The following is a 17,475-nucleotide window of genomic DNA, read 5'->3' as shown; positions in this document are numbered from 1 at the left end:
ACGCTTCTTGTTGCTACAGGCTGCAATCTAGAAGGATGCAAACATTTACTTCCGACATTTTACTGACATCTCACTCACATATATAATTACAGCAGGCCAAGGTAGTAGAGTCAGACACACACACATGCAACAACATCACTCTCACTTACTTACGATATTGGAGTTGTTGGTTCTGTGGGTCGGTGCGGATTGCACACCAGCATCCTCCTGAATCCTCCTCGCGATGGCTGCAGAAGCTGGGTTCCTTGGGATATCTTGCCTCCTCTCGATTTGAGGTCTTACCAATGCCTTGCCCATCTCCTCGAGAAAGAGCCGTCTCTTCTGGAGCTTCCCTCTCTTCCAATCTGGGTTCAACGCCATCCAGATGACAAACGCGTTGTATGCCGAGATGTCCAAGATGTTGAAGAATATCGCAAGTGACCAGTGTAGAGTTGTCCTTTTGCAGCTGTAGCCAATCAACAGCTTGTCTAAATTGTCCACCCCTCCTTTTGTGGCGTTGTAATCCATTATGATTTCTGTTTTTTGATGTTCCTGGCCACAGATTATCCCATCCCTATGCTGTGTACTCATGAGTATCAAATTGGTTCCTTTATTTGGCACATAGGACACTAGGTAGGTGTCAGCTGTGAACGCAAATTTAGAGAAATTGATAGGCCTGTTCCGTGTATTCAACAGCTGAGGTGGTAACTCTGGCTTGTTTTTTTGTACTGTTCCTACCATCGTCAGCTTCCTCTTGAGGAGCTCCTGTCGCAGCTTGTATGAAGTAAAAAAGTTATTGCATGTGATGTTGTGGCCACTGTGAGTCCCTGTGTCACGTCCAGGACAACCCGAATCCCTTGGTTCATCTCAGGGGCTCCTCCATCTCGATTCCTCCTATACACTTGCAAGTCCCACGCATATGATGAAGCAGCCCAGATCTTGATTCCATATTTTGCGGATTTAGACGGTATGCACTGCCTGAAAGGGCAGCGGCCCCTAAATGGCATAAGCTTCTCATCAACAGTAACGTTGGGTCCAGGGTTGCAAGACAGGGGCAGGCGGTCCACCCACTTGTCCCACACTGACCTGCTTGCAACTAACTTGTCTCTGTCGCCAAGCTGCTCTGGTGTCTCGGTTATCAAAGTGGATAGTCCTGGAAATGTGCAAGTTTTCCAGAGACATTGTTGCACGGAAAAGTTCTCTGCCAGTTTCTGCATCCCATAGGGATTCTGTGGATTCCCCATTGGGTCTGAAAACACCAGCAAGGATAAGAACCCCAAAGTATGCATGTAATTGAGTTTGGTCCACTTCCTTCCATCTCTCTCAGAAAACATTACTTTCCTCCAAATTAGTGCAGTCCAGGATCATTTTCTGGATGGTGTCAGTGATGAACAGTTCACAATAATACTTTATGTCCTGCACATGAGTAACCGCCATCCGCGTCGGCCATGGATGCATCCTTATTACAATAGCAGCCATGCAGGGTGGCTAATTTCTTGGGCAAGAAGACCATTCAATTTCACAATATAAATATTTTTTTACATCCATATTTCTCTTCCTGCGGGCTGCTGATGAGCTGGCTGCTGAAGGGCTGGTCCTGGGTCTGGCTGAGGGTCAATCTCATCCTCTTCTTCCAACTCACTGTCAGACTCCGAGTTGACAGAGATATGATCCTCATTTGTGACTCACCACCTGGATTTGGTTTTATGTAGCCAATTTGAAATTGTGTTTTTACATTGGATGAAAGTAGACTCAGCTACAAATTGGTATATCATTCACTGCATTTTTGGAACAATGGGATAGTAATTCTGCTTTGAAAGTTGATTAACTTGTAAACTCACTTTTGAGAAAATGGCCTTTACTGACACCGGCCATATTCAACGGGTGTTGTGCACTTTAGCTTAAGACATGTAGCTAGGTAAACAACGTGTAAGATCACACACGTAACATTAGCTAACGAGCCAGCCGTCTAACATTAGCTAGTTAAACAACAATGAACATACATCGTTACTACCCTGCATGAATTAGCTGTGAGCTAACCAACCAGTTTCAATGTTAGCTAGCTAACGTTAGGCTCTAACTAGCAAAGCAAACGGCTCTCGGATACGAATAATAACGTCATACAGGTAAAGTTAGCTAGGGAGCCAGCCAGCTAATGTTAACTAGCTAGCTAACGGTACGCTTTAGCTCGAAATGAAACCACTTTCTGTCAAAATTAGAAACATGTCATATCTGAAAATGTAGCTAGCTATCTTACCTGTATACATCATCTCGCATGATGGACGTGTCTCCCTGTCAGGAATGCCATACCACGGTTGCCCTTAGTTTGAAGATAATCCGGAGACAGGTGACAGGTGATTTCTCCATCTCTTTAGCTATCATACTCTAATTCCACTGATTTCAAAACTCGATCCTCCAGAAAGTGGAGAGTAACACTCATGCAGCTCCACTACACTATACATTTTTAAAGCCGTGTTCGACAGGATTGCCAACAGACTCCCCAACTAAAATAGACAGAAGCCTTCAATATGGTAGACCAATCCGAACCTCTCTCGGCATGTCCAGCCCACTCATTATCTCAGCCAATCATGGATAGTGGGAAGGTTGCTCAGCTTTTTCTGTGGTTTAATCAACAAGGCTCGTAATTTAACAATTTTATTGGTATTTACAGATGTCATACAAGTTTGTTATTAAGGCACATGAAAGTTCACATGTTCCAGAAGGCATTTCTGCCAAAAAACACATTTGGATAAAAATAAAAACTTCCTGTGAAGTCGTGACTTGCGCATACACCTAGTTTCTTGAAACGGGTCACATATTCGGAAAATTCTTAATTTTACAAAGTGGAAGACGTTCCTTCTGCACCCTTTTCCAGATACAATAGTCATTTACAACATTAACAATGTCTACAGTGTATTTCTGATCAATTTGATGTTATTTTAATAGACAAATGTGCTTTTCTTTCAAAAACAAGGACTTTTCTAAGTGACCGCAAACTTATTAACAGGACTGTCAAACAGAGGAAAGGATTGGAGGCTAATTTTCCATTGAATCAAATACTATATCTGACTGCAGAACATACAGATCTATTATGTTGATTATATCGATTAAGACCTTGGATATCTACATGTCTTAACCAGCACTGGGTTTTTCCCAGTGATAGGGGCAATTGTCAAAATTCCATGGCCAAGTCAACTGAAATCAATTCTATATTTGGTTTGATGTTGGATGAAGGTGATTTGGCCATTTAAAAATTGTTTTACAATTGCCCCTATCACTTCCATTGATTGTTTGCTACCGGTGACTAAAGTTAGCTGAAGTTTGTGCCTGTTTAAAGAAAACTACTTTTTCGATTGAGGAACCATCTAACACCAAGTTGTAAAATTCTGAACTTCCCCTTTAAAAAAAAAAATACACATCATTGTTTGTGTAGTAAGTGGGTATCAATTTGTATTAAAAAAAAGACTATGCTAAACACATTGCTACTTATTATGAACAGACTAGGGTTGTACTGAATGCTGTAGGTATTTGTCACACAATTACTCCTTTGATATATCTGATGTCAACACGTTTGGGAACTACAAACCCTTAAAAGAAACAACAGATACCATCTGCTTTTCAGTCTCATCTCTGCTTGCTAACTCCTCACTGCTCACTCACAAATTCTGAACTTCCCCTTTAAAAAAAAAAATACACATCATTGTTTGTGTAGTAAGTGGGTATCAATTTGTATAAAAAAAGACTATGCTAAACACATTGCTACTTATTATGAACAGACTAGGGTTGTACTGAATGCTGTAGGTATTTGTCACACATTTACTCCTTTGATATATCTGATGTCAACACATTTGGGAACTACAAACCCTTAAAAGAAACAACAGATACCATCTGCTTTTCAGTCTCATCTCTGCTTGCTAACTCCTCACTGCTCGCTGCATGTCATTTGTGAATGTTATACCTCTCAAAAGAACCCTTCCTAGAGAAATCCAACAGAATGCATGCACACACACGCAAGCACACTATAATTTCATCACTCAGGTTTGATTTAGTTCCTAAAGCAGTCAAAGTGTCAACAGTAGCATCGCTTTCTCTTTCCATCTCACTAAACAGAATGGCAGAACAGTATGTCATTAAAACATACCCCCTTCCTCTTACTCCCACTCCTCCTCCCATCCCTACTCTCCTATTTTTGTTTTCCCAGCCACCCACTGTCTGTTCAGACAATTCCATCTCTCAAGGAGTTTAAATTTTATTGGGAGCCAGATGTGCTATTTCTTCTTTAAATGCGGGTGAATTATGTGTATTTTTTTCTTTGATGAAATGGCTGCAAGGGTTTGAGTAGCGTACTGTTGGTTATATGTGCAACTGTATAGGAGCACCCAAATGTCCAGCCTTTACTATAGACTGGTGGATCATAGGCACATGCAGAACTTAATGGGAAGGTTGGTTTAACTAGTATTAGACTGTAGACAGACAGACCAAAAAAAAACAGGCCAGCAGCAAATCAATGTCTTTAACCCGTTCTTGACATTTTTCTCCATCAGCTCTCCTTGATGCGGATGCTAAAGAACTAACTAATGTAATCTGTTTGTCCTTTTTTGGGTGCTCAATTTTGTCCCACTGGTCTACCTTCATGTTTCAGAAGAAATGCATATTCCTACTCTTATTACCTGTAAGTAGCATTTAAGGAAAGACCCTTTCCCAATTTTGATATTTATCTTTTTTATTATCCTTGTTTCTCAATGTTCTTATATTACTAAACCACTGAGCCTATTTTAATTCCCCCTCTTAGCCCCATAGACATACACTTGTTCAGTTACTGTTTATGGAACAAAATTTAATACAACAGACTCTACAACTAGAGAGTTAGTGTTAATGTTTAGATCTAGGGCCTTTTTCATGGCCAGTTATTCAATACTACATTTGTTTCTCAATCAGAAATGCCATGGTGGACAAAGCATCTCAACACCTACAAAAAGAACGTCTTCAGCCATGTATAATGTTTTGTAACTTGTCCTTTGTAGGCATTTTTTGAGGGGGAGTCAATAACAAGCTGTGCGTGTATATTATACTAAGCATCAGCCCAGGACTTAGCTTATAGCTTCAAATGGTCAAATAGTGTTTCTATGGAGACCTTTAATTTTTTGCTTCATGCTGCAAAGAGATGGCACATCTTGTTTGCCGTCTCTAACGATTATTACTGCTGCTAGTTGAAAATAGTTTCCCAATTTCTCAAGGCTTTATGTAGTTTATATCTGCATGGTGCAAAGACCACTTTCCTGGCTTAAGCAAAAATGCTTAACTGCAGTAGACATATCAGTGTTCAGTTCCTAACATAGCAAAACAGTAATCATGAAGACTTAACTGCCAGAAATCTTTAACCCTCAAAGAAATTACTACTTTACGCTTAATATATGCAATTAAATTGATGGCTATTACAATGCCGGCTATATTTCATAACGGATGAATTGTTTAATTTGCTTATTGACGAGTGTGCAGAAGCATGGATCTGGGATGTTTCAGGCATTTAAAGGGTTTTGGAAAACACAGTTCTGCAGCTGTATGTATTTTTTTCCTTGAAGCTCTTGAAATGTTGATGCATTTGATGCATCCATTCCCAGCAGCCGTTGCCTGGAGCTTACTCTTGAGCAGCAGTCTTACAGGCTGAGTAGGAGGCCCACAGGCTAGTAAAGGCCACAACACTGAGACACTCTTCTCGGACGTGTAGTTGAAAAAACATTTTCCTGTTCACATGATTAATATTGTTAACAATATCAATGCAGTCAAACCTTTCTCTAATTTGAGCCTTCTCTTTGGGGTCCTACAATAGTGTTTCACAGAAAAAATATATACTAGCCTCAATCTTTGCACTACTCTGAATGTTGTAAGCCAGTCTTTGCTTGAAAAACAGCCCTAAAAACTATTTGCATCACCCATTCTGAGGTTTCAGTCTAACTTTCCAATGCCAGGAGAAGTTACAACACAAGAGACCTGATTACTTAATTCACACACTAACTCTTTCCAAAAGGCATTCCTTCAGACCTCTATTTATCCCTTTCGTGTGTGTGTGTGTGTGTGTGTGTGTGTGTGTGTGTGTGTGTGTGTGTGTGCGTGTGCGTGTGCGTGTGCGTGTGCGTGTGTGTGTGTGTGCGCGCGCGCAAGTGACTGAGTGAGTGTTGCATGTTAACCATGCTGTGAAGACCCATCCGCGTCACCCATCCTGCTAAAGCGCATGCTGACTTACTCACCTCACCCACACGGCTGGCCGCTTACTCACTGTCTCTCAAAGGAGTTTTGTAATGAACATTTGCAAAACTGAGCTGGATATGTTTCTTGGTGAGCACACTTCATGTCCTGCATATGCATTATAAGACGAATGTAATAAAACTGCTTTCATGTGATAGAATTGAATATTAGAGTTTTACATTATAATTTGTATGATGTGACAGATGTCAGAAGCAGATGAGATCTGATATTCGTGTATGACCAATGATATAACACATTTGTAATTTATTTTGTTTTATAAGGATCTTGTTTAGCATAATGACTAATCTTCCAAGAGTCCTTAAGAAATGTAAAAAAACAAAACATACAGAAATTAGAAAAACAACAAAAGCAAAGTAAAAGCATAAAAACACAAAAGAACCACATTCCTATTACCTGTACATATTACGCCTTCCCCTCCCCCGCATACATACATAATGTGCACATATGAATATAAGTACAACATACAGTAACATATTGAGAGCTTGCGACTACAATATGCTCTTAGAACCACTCTAGTCGCTGAAATACATTTTATGAATTAATCTCTTAAGACAACTATTTGGCAAGTTTTTTTGGGAATCTTTTGACAAGGAGTTCCAGGACTTAGCTGCGCTGAAACTAAAAGCTATTTTGCCCATCTCTAATTTGACTTTTGGTGGGTTGCATGTTTCATCACAATATTGTTTTGAATGTTCGTTTTGGACTGATGCCCGACTGAGCATTCTACTCAATGCATCGTCAATGAGCTCTGATGAAGATTTCATCACAAGTGCATTACAGTGGCTTGGAAATACAATGGCATTCAAAAGGAGGCTAACAATTAGTAGGAAAAGCTTTTGTCATCATTTTGATGTCACCAGATTGACTTTAGATGCAGTATAACGCTAGCTAGCTAAGATTGAGGGGAGGCCACCGGATTTTAGCTAGCTAATGTTAGCATATTTTTGACGAACTTTGCTAGCTAATAACAACATTGTCATCTGTCTAAAGTAAATTTGACGACATGATAATGCTGGCAAAGTTGTTTCCTACAAAATATTTGACTACTTCAGCAATGCCATCGTATTTCCAGGCAATTTAATTTAGACTAAACAGTAGTTAGCCTCTGTCCAGAATGACGGGGCTTATCACCACTTTAGGGCACCGCCGATAGAGGGCAGCTTGAGAACGTTCATACAATGGCATGACGCAAGTGATGGAGGTGCAACCTATAAATAGCAAAGCCAGTGCCATAAAGCACAATATGATATGCAGGCCATCCTCAGTGGGGTAACCTTACTTTTAATGAAGTGTTGGTTTGACATTCATTAAATATGGATTATCTTTACTCCATTGCCACTTACCAATATGCAAGGAATTTGTCATTTAAATTAGTCTATTATAGGAATATCCAATAGGCTGAACAATTGAGAGAACTCTTGTAATTAGGAAATATCGCTGACCTTTTGATGGCAGGAAGGAAAGTGAGAGGAATCTGAGCACTGTTTTGTTATGATAAAAGACAGACAGACAGACATGATAGGGAGGCCTCCTGGCCTCTTAAACTATACATCATTACATTATAGAAGGTTATTTATATGATGGAAGCCTAGATTTGGGAATGGGGTTGTGGGAGTTTGTGTAGTTAAATGCACATCACTTGTTTTAAGAAGTGCTGGGCCAAAGACAACTTACAGATGAAGTAGGGTCCGCACACATGACAGGCTGCCATTGTACATAAATAATAATTAGTTCTGAATTGACATACCTGTATAAGTGAAGGTAAATAATAGCTCCACTACATAAATTTTTGGGCTAGTTCAATATTTAAAGATTGGATCAAAATAGTATGCTCGCCTAATAGAATGTGGTGGAGCAATCATGTTTAGAGGCAACAGAAGGCCATACAGACAGTGTAGAGAGGGAGAGAAGTAAGACCCATAGCAAAGAGGACGAAATGGTGTGCTGCACACTAGAGAACAGGGCATACTGTGTTAAAGATGATATGTGGCCTTACTGCTGTCTCTCTTTTTCTCTCCCTCACTACATCACACCTTCTATTCCCTTTCTAGTTCACTCCCAATATCTCCCTCTCCCTCTATCTGTCAGCATGTTAGAGTATATTTCTTTCTGCCTCCATCATTCACTCTTTTTCTTTAATACTAGAGCCCCATGTCCTCATCTCTGCGACTCTTCTTTTTTTCTTCCACACCACTACCATTCCTCCTCTGCCCACTTTCAAAGTAAGAATAGCACTATAGCCACCAATCAATACTTGAAATTTGAAGCGCAGCTGTACAAGTACATTGTAAATTGGAGGAAAGGTCTGCCTGAAATAATGATGTCAAAATGATTACAGAAAAAAATATTTCAGAGGGCTCTTTCCGTGACAGCAAAGTAAAAGCACATCACATGTCCACCACTAACTCACACACCCACTACCTTCACACACATACAAACACAGACACACAAAGACGCTCGCTCGCACACACAAACAGCCAGCAATATCAGACACAGCTCCTTATTGCCACAATTTTAAGACCTGGAAACGTAATTGGAAAAAAGTGGAGGTGCCTACAGATCTGACCCTTCTGTTATTGCTTCTTGACTGAGGTTTCACCGATGCAACATTTGCCTCTGTCCTCAACCCCAGCTGCTGAGGAAGCAAAGGATCGCATTTGTTTGCAAATGACTATCACGCCTCCATATTCCACAAGGCCTACCCTCTTTAAAGACAGCTCATAAATGACAGCATTTCCTTAACTAATTCTGTTGAATGTGTTTACCTACAAGAGCTAAAGCATCAACCTTAGTCCTTCCAACTGATTTTCAAGGAATATTTTTTTGCGCAACGGTACAGTATAGTCATCAACAGGCCTTACACAGACCTACACCTTTACAATAACGGAAGCCTTGACTAAGTGTTCAACTTCTGAAGCCTACTGCAGTTATTAGTCAGTCTGAAATTCTAGAGGGAGGTCGTTATAGAGGTTACATTCTGTAGTCTCAAACTGTTCTTTGAAATAGACTGACTTACAGTGAAGTATTTGTTAGAATACCGGTCAAGCTCAAGTAAAATGGTAAGCTAATGTTGCTTTTTACGCATTCAGAACTGTCAAATTAAGTTCCTGATTTGCTTTGTTCCACATGGCAAACTTCTGACTTTGAAATCCACACGTTTCTTTATAATATCATTGAGACATCCCAAAAATATTATTGGCCAAATCTACCATCAGTCACTATGACTACGAAGTTTTTATTCCCCAATCACAGTCCAGAAATAGTGAACTCACCACATGGAATAAATCACTGCAGATTATTGAACAGAATGCATTCTCTTTTGCCTGAAAGGCACCAAATTAGCCCAAATGATTTAGTTACAAAATACTAGATACTGAACAATGTGTAACATGGCCACTCTTCACTTTTTACTCCTTTACCTTTTATGGTGTAGTACAAGTTTGTTGTACGTTGTGTGTACTTCAACTGCGCCATTGTCTCTGAGTGACACTGTTTGTTTTGGGTGGCGGCTGAAGGAAACTGGCCAAAAAACAGAAGGAGACGGCCAGCAGCAGCAGCACCCAGAGGGAGATGGGGCTGGTGAGCACGGCTGATAAAAGCACCACCAAAGTCAGCACTCTGCACAAGGACGACCCCTTCTCCACCAGCAGCCAGGACATCAACGGTTTCAGTGAGTCAAATAGGACCTACTACCAAGATTGCAAAATTCCCGAAACATTCCCAAAATTCCCCAGAAGTTTTTCAGAAATCACAGTTCTGGAAATCTAACTGGGAATCCTGGGAATTTTGCAACCCTTCCTACTAGTCTGTACCAATTCCTGTCAGTCCGGGCTTGTTTTTTCTCTCTTTTCACTTCCTTGTGTTTGACTTAATCTCTTGATACCCCTTGTTCCACTCCTATTTCTCTAATTTAACATGCTGTTCAACATGCTGTTTCCTTTGCCTGGAGTTTATTTCTTCACTTAATCTCACTATTTGTGTGTTGTTCTGTTTTCTTTGGTAGTTATCTCCTTTAAAGGAGAAGTTTACCCAAAATCTTGAAATTTCCAAGTGATTCCATACATTGAAAGTAGTTCAGTGGAGTTTTTGTCCTCTCCCCCTCTCTCACTGTAGTGCTGTACTGAAACAGCTACAAAAACGGGTCACGTGACTAGCATTGCTGGGTCCAGGCATTGCTGGATCCAGGCATCACTTTGATCCGTTGCCAGTGAATTCATGAATCAGAAATTCGTTTTTTATTGAAAGCGTGCAGCTGAATTAGCTATTTTTGTCAAAACTACTATTGGTTTTCAGTCAGGAAATGTGTACTTTTCCACCTAAAACATTTATGATTATTTGATATCAGTATTTTATGTAGCAGACTGCCACAGCAGCGGAGATGGGTAACAACTGCACATGTGGGGGAGACCATGCTATGTAGAAACATTATAGATATGCCCTTATATGGAGCTTGATGTCACAGATTCAAGTTTCGTTTGAGTAAGCAGGAGCTGGTGCAAAAGTCGATAGTTAGGCATATCATAGTTAAAGTTAGTTACGCAAAGTGGGAAAAGAGATGGCAGCAAGAGCAAGGTGGTGTTCGGTCCTTGGCTGCACTTTATACAGGAAATCAAGAGAAGAAGGCACCAAATGTCACTGTTTTCTGCTAAAAGATGGAGAGATCCAGAAGATGTTTAGTAGGTATTCGAAATAGTAAAGACGATGTAAATACTCCTGCAGCCAACCTTGCATCACTGCGTGTGTGTAGCAAGCACTTCAGCAACAATGGCCATGAGCGCGATATGCAATCAGAAATTATGGGGACAGAAAACCGAACGATACTAAAAGATACAGCTGTTACTGTATTTACATGGACTGGATCTGGCACAGTGCCAAAATACAAAATAGAAAAGTGACAAAGCAAGCGTATGGAGGTTCAGTGCATTCTGGAAGTATTCAGACCCCTTGACTTTTTCCAAATTTTGTTACATTACAGCCTTATTCTAAAATTGATTAAATTGTTTTTTTTTCCCTCATCAATGTACACACAATACCCCATAATGACAAAGTAAAAACAGGTTTTTAGACATTTTTGCAAATGTATATACTTTTTTGGGTGGAAATATCACATTTACATAAGTATTCAGACCCTCTACTCAGTACTTTGTTGAAGGAAATTTGGCAGCGATTACAGCCTCAATTCTTCTTGGGTATGATGCTACAAGCTTGGCACACCTGTATTTGGGGAGTTTCTCCCATTCTTCTCTGCAGATCCTCTCAAGCTCTTGTCAGGTTGGATGGGGAGTGTTGCTGCACAGATATTTTCAGGTCTCTCCAGAGATGTTCGGTCGGGTTCAAGTCCGGGCTCTGGCTGGGCCACTCAATCAAATCAAATGTATTTATATAGCCCTTCTTACATCAGCTGATATATCAAAGTGCTGTACAGAAACCCAGCCTAAAACCCCAAACAGCAAGCAATGCAGGTGTAGAAGCACGGTGGCTAGGAAAAACTTCCTAGAAAGCCCAAAACCTAGGAAGAACCCCAGAGAGGAACCAGGCTATGAGGGGTGGCCAGTCCTCTTCTGGCTGTGCCGGGTGGAGATTATAACAGAACATGGCCAAGATGTTCAAATGTTCATCGATGACCAGCATGGTCAAATAATAATCACAGTAGTATCTGCTGTCTCTAGAGAGTTGAAAACAGCAGGTCTGGGACAGGTAGCACATCCGGTGAACAGGTCAGGGTACCATAGCCGCAGGCAGAACAGTTGAAACTGGAGCAGCAGCACGGCCAGGTGTACTGGGAACAGCAAGGAGTCATCATGCCAGGTAGTCCTGAGGCATGGTCCTAGGGTTCAGGTCCTCCGAGAGAGAGAAAGAAAGAGAGAAAAAGAGAGAGAATTAGAGAGAGCGTACTTAAATTCACACAGGACACCGGATAAGACAGGGGAAATACTCCAGATATAACAGACTGACTCTAGCCCCCCGACACATAAACTACTGCAGCATAAATACTGGAGGCTGAGACAGGAGGGGTCAGGAGACACTATGGCCCCATCCGATGATACCCCTGGACAGGGCCAAACAGGCAGGATATAACCCCACCCACTTTTCCAAAGCACAGCCCCCACACCAGGGGGGTGGGGGCTGTGCTTTGGAAAAGTGGGTGGGGTTATATCCTGCCTGTTATATCCTACAGAGATATCTTCAACCACCAACTTACCATCCTGGGACAAGGCCGAGTATAGTCCACAAAGATCTCCGCCACGGCACAACCCAAGGGGGGGCGCCAACCCAGACAGGAAGACCACGTCAGCGACTCAACCCACTCAAGTGACACACCCCTCCTAGGGACGGCATGGAAGAGCACCAGTAAGCCAGTGACTCAGCCCCTGTAATAGGGTTAGAGACAGAGAATCCCAGTGGAGAGAGGGGAACCGGCCAGGCAGAGACAACAAGGGCGGTTCGTTGCTCCAGAGCCTTTCCGTTCACCTTCACACTCCTGGTCCAGACTACACTCAATCATACGACCTACTGAAGTGATGAGTCTTCAGTAAAGACTTAAAGGTTGAGACCGAGTCTGCGTCTCTCACATGGGTAGGCAGACCATTCCATAAAAATGGAGCTCTATAGGAGAAAGCCCTGCCTCCAGCTGTTTGCTTAGAAATTCTAGCGACAATTAGGAGGCCTGCGTCACTCAAGGACATTCAGAGACTTGTCCCTAAGCCACTCCTGCGTTGTCTTGGCTCTGTGCTTAGGGTTGTTGTCCTGATAGTAGGTGAAGGTTCCGCTCTGGAGCAGGTTTTCATCAAGGATCTCTCTGTACTTTGCGCCGTTCCACTTTCCCTCGACCCTGACTAGTCTCACGGTCCCTGCCGCTAAAAAACATCCCTACAGCATAATGCTGCCACAACCATGCTTCACCGTAGTGATGTTGCCAGCTTTCCTCCAGACGTGATACTTGGCATTCAGGCCAAGGAGTTTCATCTTGGTTTCATCAGACCAGAGAATCTTGTGTCTCATGGAGTGAGAGTCCTTTAGGTGCATTTTTGGCAAACTCCAAGCAGATTGTCATGTGCCTTTTACTGAGGAGTTGTTTCTGTCTGGCCACTCTATCATAAAGGCCTGATTTGGTGGAGTGCTGCAGAGATGGTTGTCCTTCTGGAAGGTTCTCCCATCTCCACAGAGGAGCTCTGGAGCGCTATCAGAGTGACCATCGGGTTCTTGGTCAACTCCCTGACCAAGGCCCTTCTCCCCTGATTGCTCAGTTTGGCCAGCTCTAGGAAGAGTCTTGATGGTTCCAAACTTATTCCATCATTTAAGAATGATGGAGATCACTGTGTTCTTGGGGACCTTCAATGCTACAGACATTTGTTGGTACCCTTCCCCAGATCTGTGCCTCAACACAATCCTGTCTCAGAGATTTACAGACAATTCCTTCAACCTCATGGCTTGGTTTTTGGTCTGACATGCACTGTCAACTGTGGGACCTTATTATATACAGGTGTGTGCCTTTCTAAATCATGTCCAATCAATTGAAATTACCACAGGTGGACTCCAATCAAGTTGTAGAAACATCTCAAGGATGATCAATGGAAACAGGATGCAAAGGGTCTGAGTACTTATGTAAATGTATTTCTGTTTTTTATTTGTAATAAATTGGCAAAAAATCTAAACCTGTTTTCGCTTTGTGATTATGGGGTATTGTGTGGAGATTGAGGGGGGGGGGGGGGTTGTATTTAATCAATTTTAGAATAGGGCTGTAACGTAAGAAAGTGGAAAAAGTCAAGGGGACCGAATACTTGCCAAATACGCTGTATAGTGTTTTGGGCTAATGTGAAAAACATAAACCCACTAATTGTCCCGTACCCAAGAGCGCTGTGGCTGTCGGTTACATAAAAGAATGACCTAAAATAATCGGAAATGTTTTATGTAGAAAAGTACACATTTCTTGACTTAAGGATCGGACCCATTTTTCCATTTTCACCTAAAAGGACATACCCAAATCTAACTGCCTGTAGCTCAGGACCTGAAGCGAGGATATGCATATTCTTGATACCCTTTTTTTATTTTTTTATTTCACCGTTATTTTACCAGGTAAGTTGACTGAGAACACGTTCTCATTTGCAGCAACGACCTGGGGAATAGTTACAGGGGAGAGGAGGGGGATGAATGAGCCAATTGTAAACTGGGGATTATTAGGTGACCATGATGGTTTGAGGGCCAGATTGGTAATTTAGCCAGGACACCGGGGTTAACACCCCTACTCTTACGATAAGTGCCATGGGATCTTTAATGACCTCAGAGAGTCAGGACACCCGTTTAACGTCCCATCTGAAAGACGGCACCCTATACAGGACAGTGTCCCCAATCACTTCCCTGGGGCATTGGGATATTTTTTAGACCAGAGGAAAGAGTGCCTCCTACTGGCCCTCCAACACCACTTCCAGTAGCATCTGGTCTCCCATCCAGGGACTGACCAGGACCAACCCTGCTTAGCTTCAGAAGCAAGCCAGCAGTGGTATGCAGGGTGGTATGCTGCTGGCGAAAAGCAAACACTTTGCAGTTTGTGGAAATGTGAAATTAATGTAGGAGAATATAACACATTACATCTGGTAAAAGATAATACAAAAAAACTGTGTTTCCCCCCCCCAAAAAAATGCAAAAGAAAGGCCATAAAATGACATAGGAGTTTAGGCGCCACCAGATGGCAGTAACGTTTGTGTGCAAAGTTTTAGACAGATCCAGTGAAGCATTACATTACTGCACAGCATTTTGAATCAATTTTGCCGACATGGTCAATTTATACATTTTCAGGTACATAACTATAGAGAACATACCAACATGATATGGTAATAAAACATTTAAGTTTACAAACTCCCAGGAAGGTCATACATGATGGATAATTAGCTTTCCTACAGAAAAGATACAACTTCACACATCTAGATGGCGGTTTGGGTGTAGGGCCAGAAACAGCAGGGGTTCAAACTGTAGAACCCAGTTCCTACATTTGAATATAAAAAATGATTTTATCAAACAACTGAGGCCTGAATCCAGCAACGGCAAGAGTCACGTGACCTGTTTTTTTGCAGCTGTTTCAGTGCAGCCCTACAGGGAGAGTGAGGGGGAGAGGGTAAACTCCACTGAACTAGTTTCAATGTATGGAATCACTTGAGAGTTTCTGGATTTTGGGTAAACTTCTCCTTTAAAGTCTCCTTTGTGTGCTTATTTGGTCCCTACATGATGATTAGCTAGGCAGCTGTTGGTAGCCTTCTGTCATTCTCACTGCCATTGCACAATACTGGTCGACCATATTCATGTACAGTGCCACATATGGAGCAATATTTCAGCCAAAAACCACAGTGCGCTTACAAATAACTTAAATTCAGTGTAATATGAATCCACCAACCTATTGTAGCACTGTGTACAAGGTTCTTAGGCACCCACCTAGTAAAAGCCGTAAAGACCATGAGTGGATACCAATTGCTCTTTTCCAAAAGGATTCCATCTTATTCCAAATCAAGTTACTGTAGCATCTCCACTGAATATACTTTTCAATAAGACACTTCAGAGAAAGGCGAGTGGCATTTTGGCCATTTTTTCTGAGCTGTAAGTGGGGTCCAGCCTGCTGTGTGGCAGCAGTAATTAGGAAGGCCCTTTCAGAAGCTTTTTCTGGGGAAAATGTCACACTTTTTTGAAAGTTTGGGTCAGCTGGAAAACAAAAGTCTCAACTAATATATACAGTAATTGCCTTCACTACACTGTCCATACTTCAGCTCTGCATGTAACCCAACTAAGAAAATTCCCTAATAGCGTTTCAAACTTTAGAAGAAAAGGAGAATGTACCATGCACGTTATCGTGGTGTCGATTCAGTGAGAAAACAAGTCTGTATTTTTGTGTGGAAATTATCCAACCATTATGTTAAAAATGATAATAAACTACATTTATCAATCTGCCTCCCAAAATTATGTGAATAAATGCAACAGCCCTGTACGTCACCTCTCAGTATGATTATAATGAACATGTGTCTAACTTGCGCTGTTATGCAATCATTATGAGACTAGATAAAAACAGCTAATCTTGGCGACCGATGTTCTAGCATTAATTTGAGGCAAGCAGATCAGAGTTGTCAAGGTGGTACCCAAGCATGTGTAGTATATAACAACTGCCAATAGACCTACTCAATTATTAACGTATAGTCAATCAAATAATTACTCTGTAAATCGAGGAATGCATTTATTTCAATTCAGCTAATATAATTTATTAGTCATGAAAGAATTAACACTCAATTACTGTGTACATGAAATACGTGATACATTACAGATTAACTCTGAGTAAATTACTATCAACAATAGGCTTAATACTTAACGTGGTTACACGCGTCTTCAGCTCAGAATTGTTATATTTTTTAGTATTTGACCACCTTTTTCTCCCCAATTTCGTGATATCCAATTACAATCTTGTCTCATCGCTGCAACTCCCCAACGGGCTCGGGAAAGGCGAAGGTCGAGTAATGCATCCTCCGAAATATGCGCTTCTTAACACCCGCCTGCTTAACCCAGAAGCCAGTTGCACCAATGTGTCAGAGGAAACACTGTTCAACCAACGACTGAAGTCAGCCTAAAGGCACCCGGCCCGCTACAAGGAGTCGCTAGAGCGCAATGATCCAAGTAAAGCCCCCCCCCCCCCTAACCTGGACGACACTGGGCCAATTGTGCACCGCCCTATGGGACTCCCAGGCTCGGCCAGTTGTCACACAGCCTGGGATCGAACCCAGGCTGTGTGTGGTCTGTAGTGACACCTGTAGTGCCTTAGACTGCTGCGACACTCGGGAGGCCCACAAATTCACTGTCCTTTTAACCAAATTCAAGCAGAAACTCACACCCAACCTGAATAAACTTTTCTTTGCACTTTGCTAGTAAAATCTAATCAACTCAATTTAATCAACTCAAAGTAATCTAATCAACTCAATTTAAATGATAGGAGCGCACCCCTGTGTCACGCCTTCAATGATCTATCCACCGTCCAACGAACAAAATAAGTTTCCCTGTAACAATAAATTCATAGCACTTACAGTACAATAAAACACATCAAAATGCATAGCTCTTTATGAACTCTTGAAACATTCCAAACATAACAATTTAATTCACACAGTAACATTAATTTCCTCAATAAAAGTTTTCATCAGTCTTCACACCTCCAACGCTGTCTGTGCTCCCAGGGTTCTGTGGGAACTACCCCCCCCCCCC

General features: G+C 41.7%; 1 protein-coding gene across 23 annotated transcripts in view; it reads left to right on the top strand.

Annotated features, from left to right (window-relative positions):
• Positions 1-17,475, top strand: part of LOC129840290 (receptor-type tyrosine-protein phosphatase T-like) — a 448,617-nt gene that overhangs the window by 358,596 nt on the left and 72,546 nt on the right. For 16 of the 23 annotated variants that reach the window (XM_055908070.1, XM_055908143.1, XM_055908060.1 and 13 more), the window contains 2 exons: positions 4,622-4,651; positions 9,762-9,916. In XM_055908070.1, the coding sequence (XP_055764045.1) occupies positions 4,622-4,651; positions 9,762-9,916 (185 nt within the window). The remainder of the gene's footprint in view (positions 1-4,621; positions 4,652-9,761; positions 9,917-17,475) is intronic. The other 7 variants (XM_055908135.1, XM_055908108.1, XM_055908183.1 and 4 more) reach the window with 1 other exon arrangement.

Source organism: Salvelinus fontinalis, chromosome 3 (genome assembly GCF_029448725.1).
Source record: "Salvelinus fontinalis isolate EN_2023a chromosome 3, ASM2944872v1, whole genome shotgun sequence".
Classification (NCBI taxonomy): domain Eukaryota; kingdom Metazoa; phylum Chordata; class Actinopteri; order Salmoniformes; family Salmonidae; genus Salvelinus; species Salvelinus fontinalis.
The sequence above is the reverse complement of the archived record's forward strand: the minus strand, read 5'-3'. Positions and strand labels throughout refer to the sequence as shown.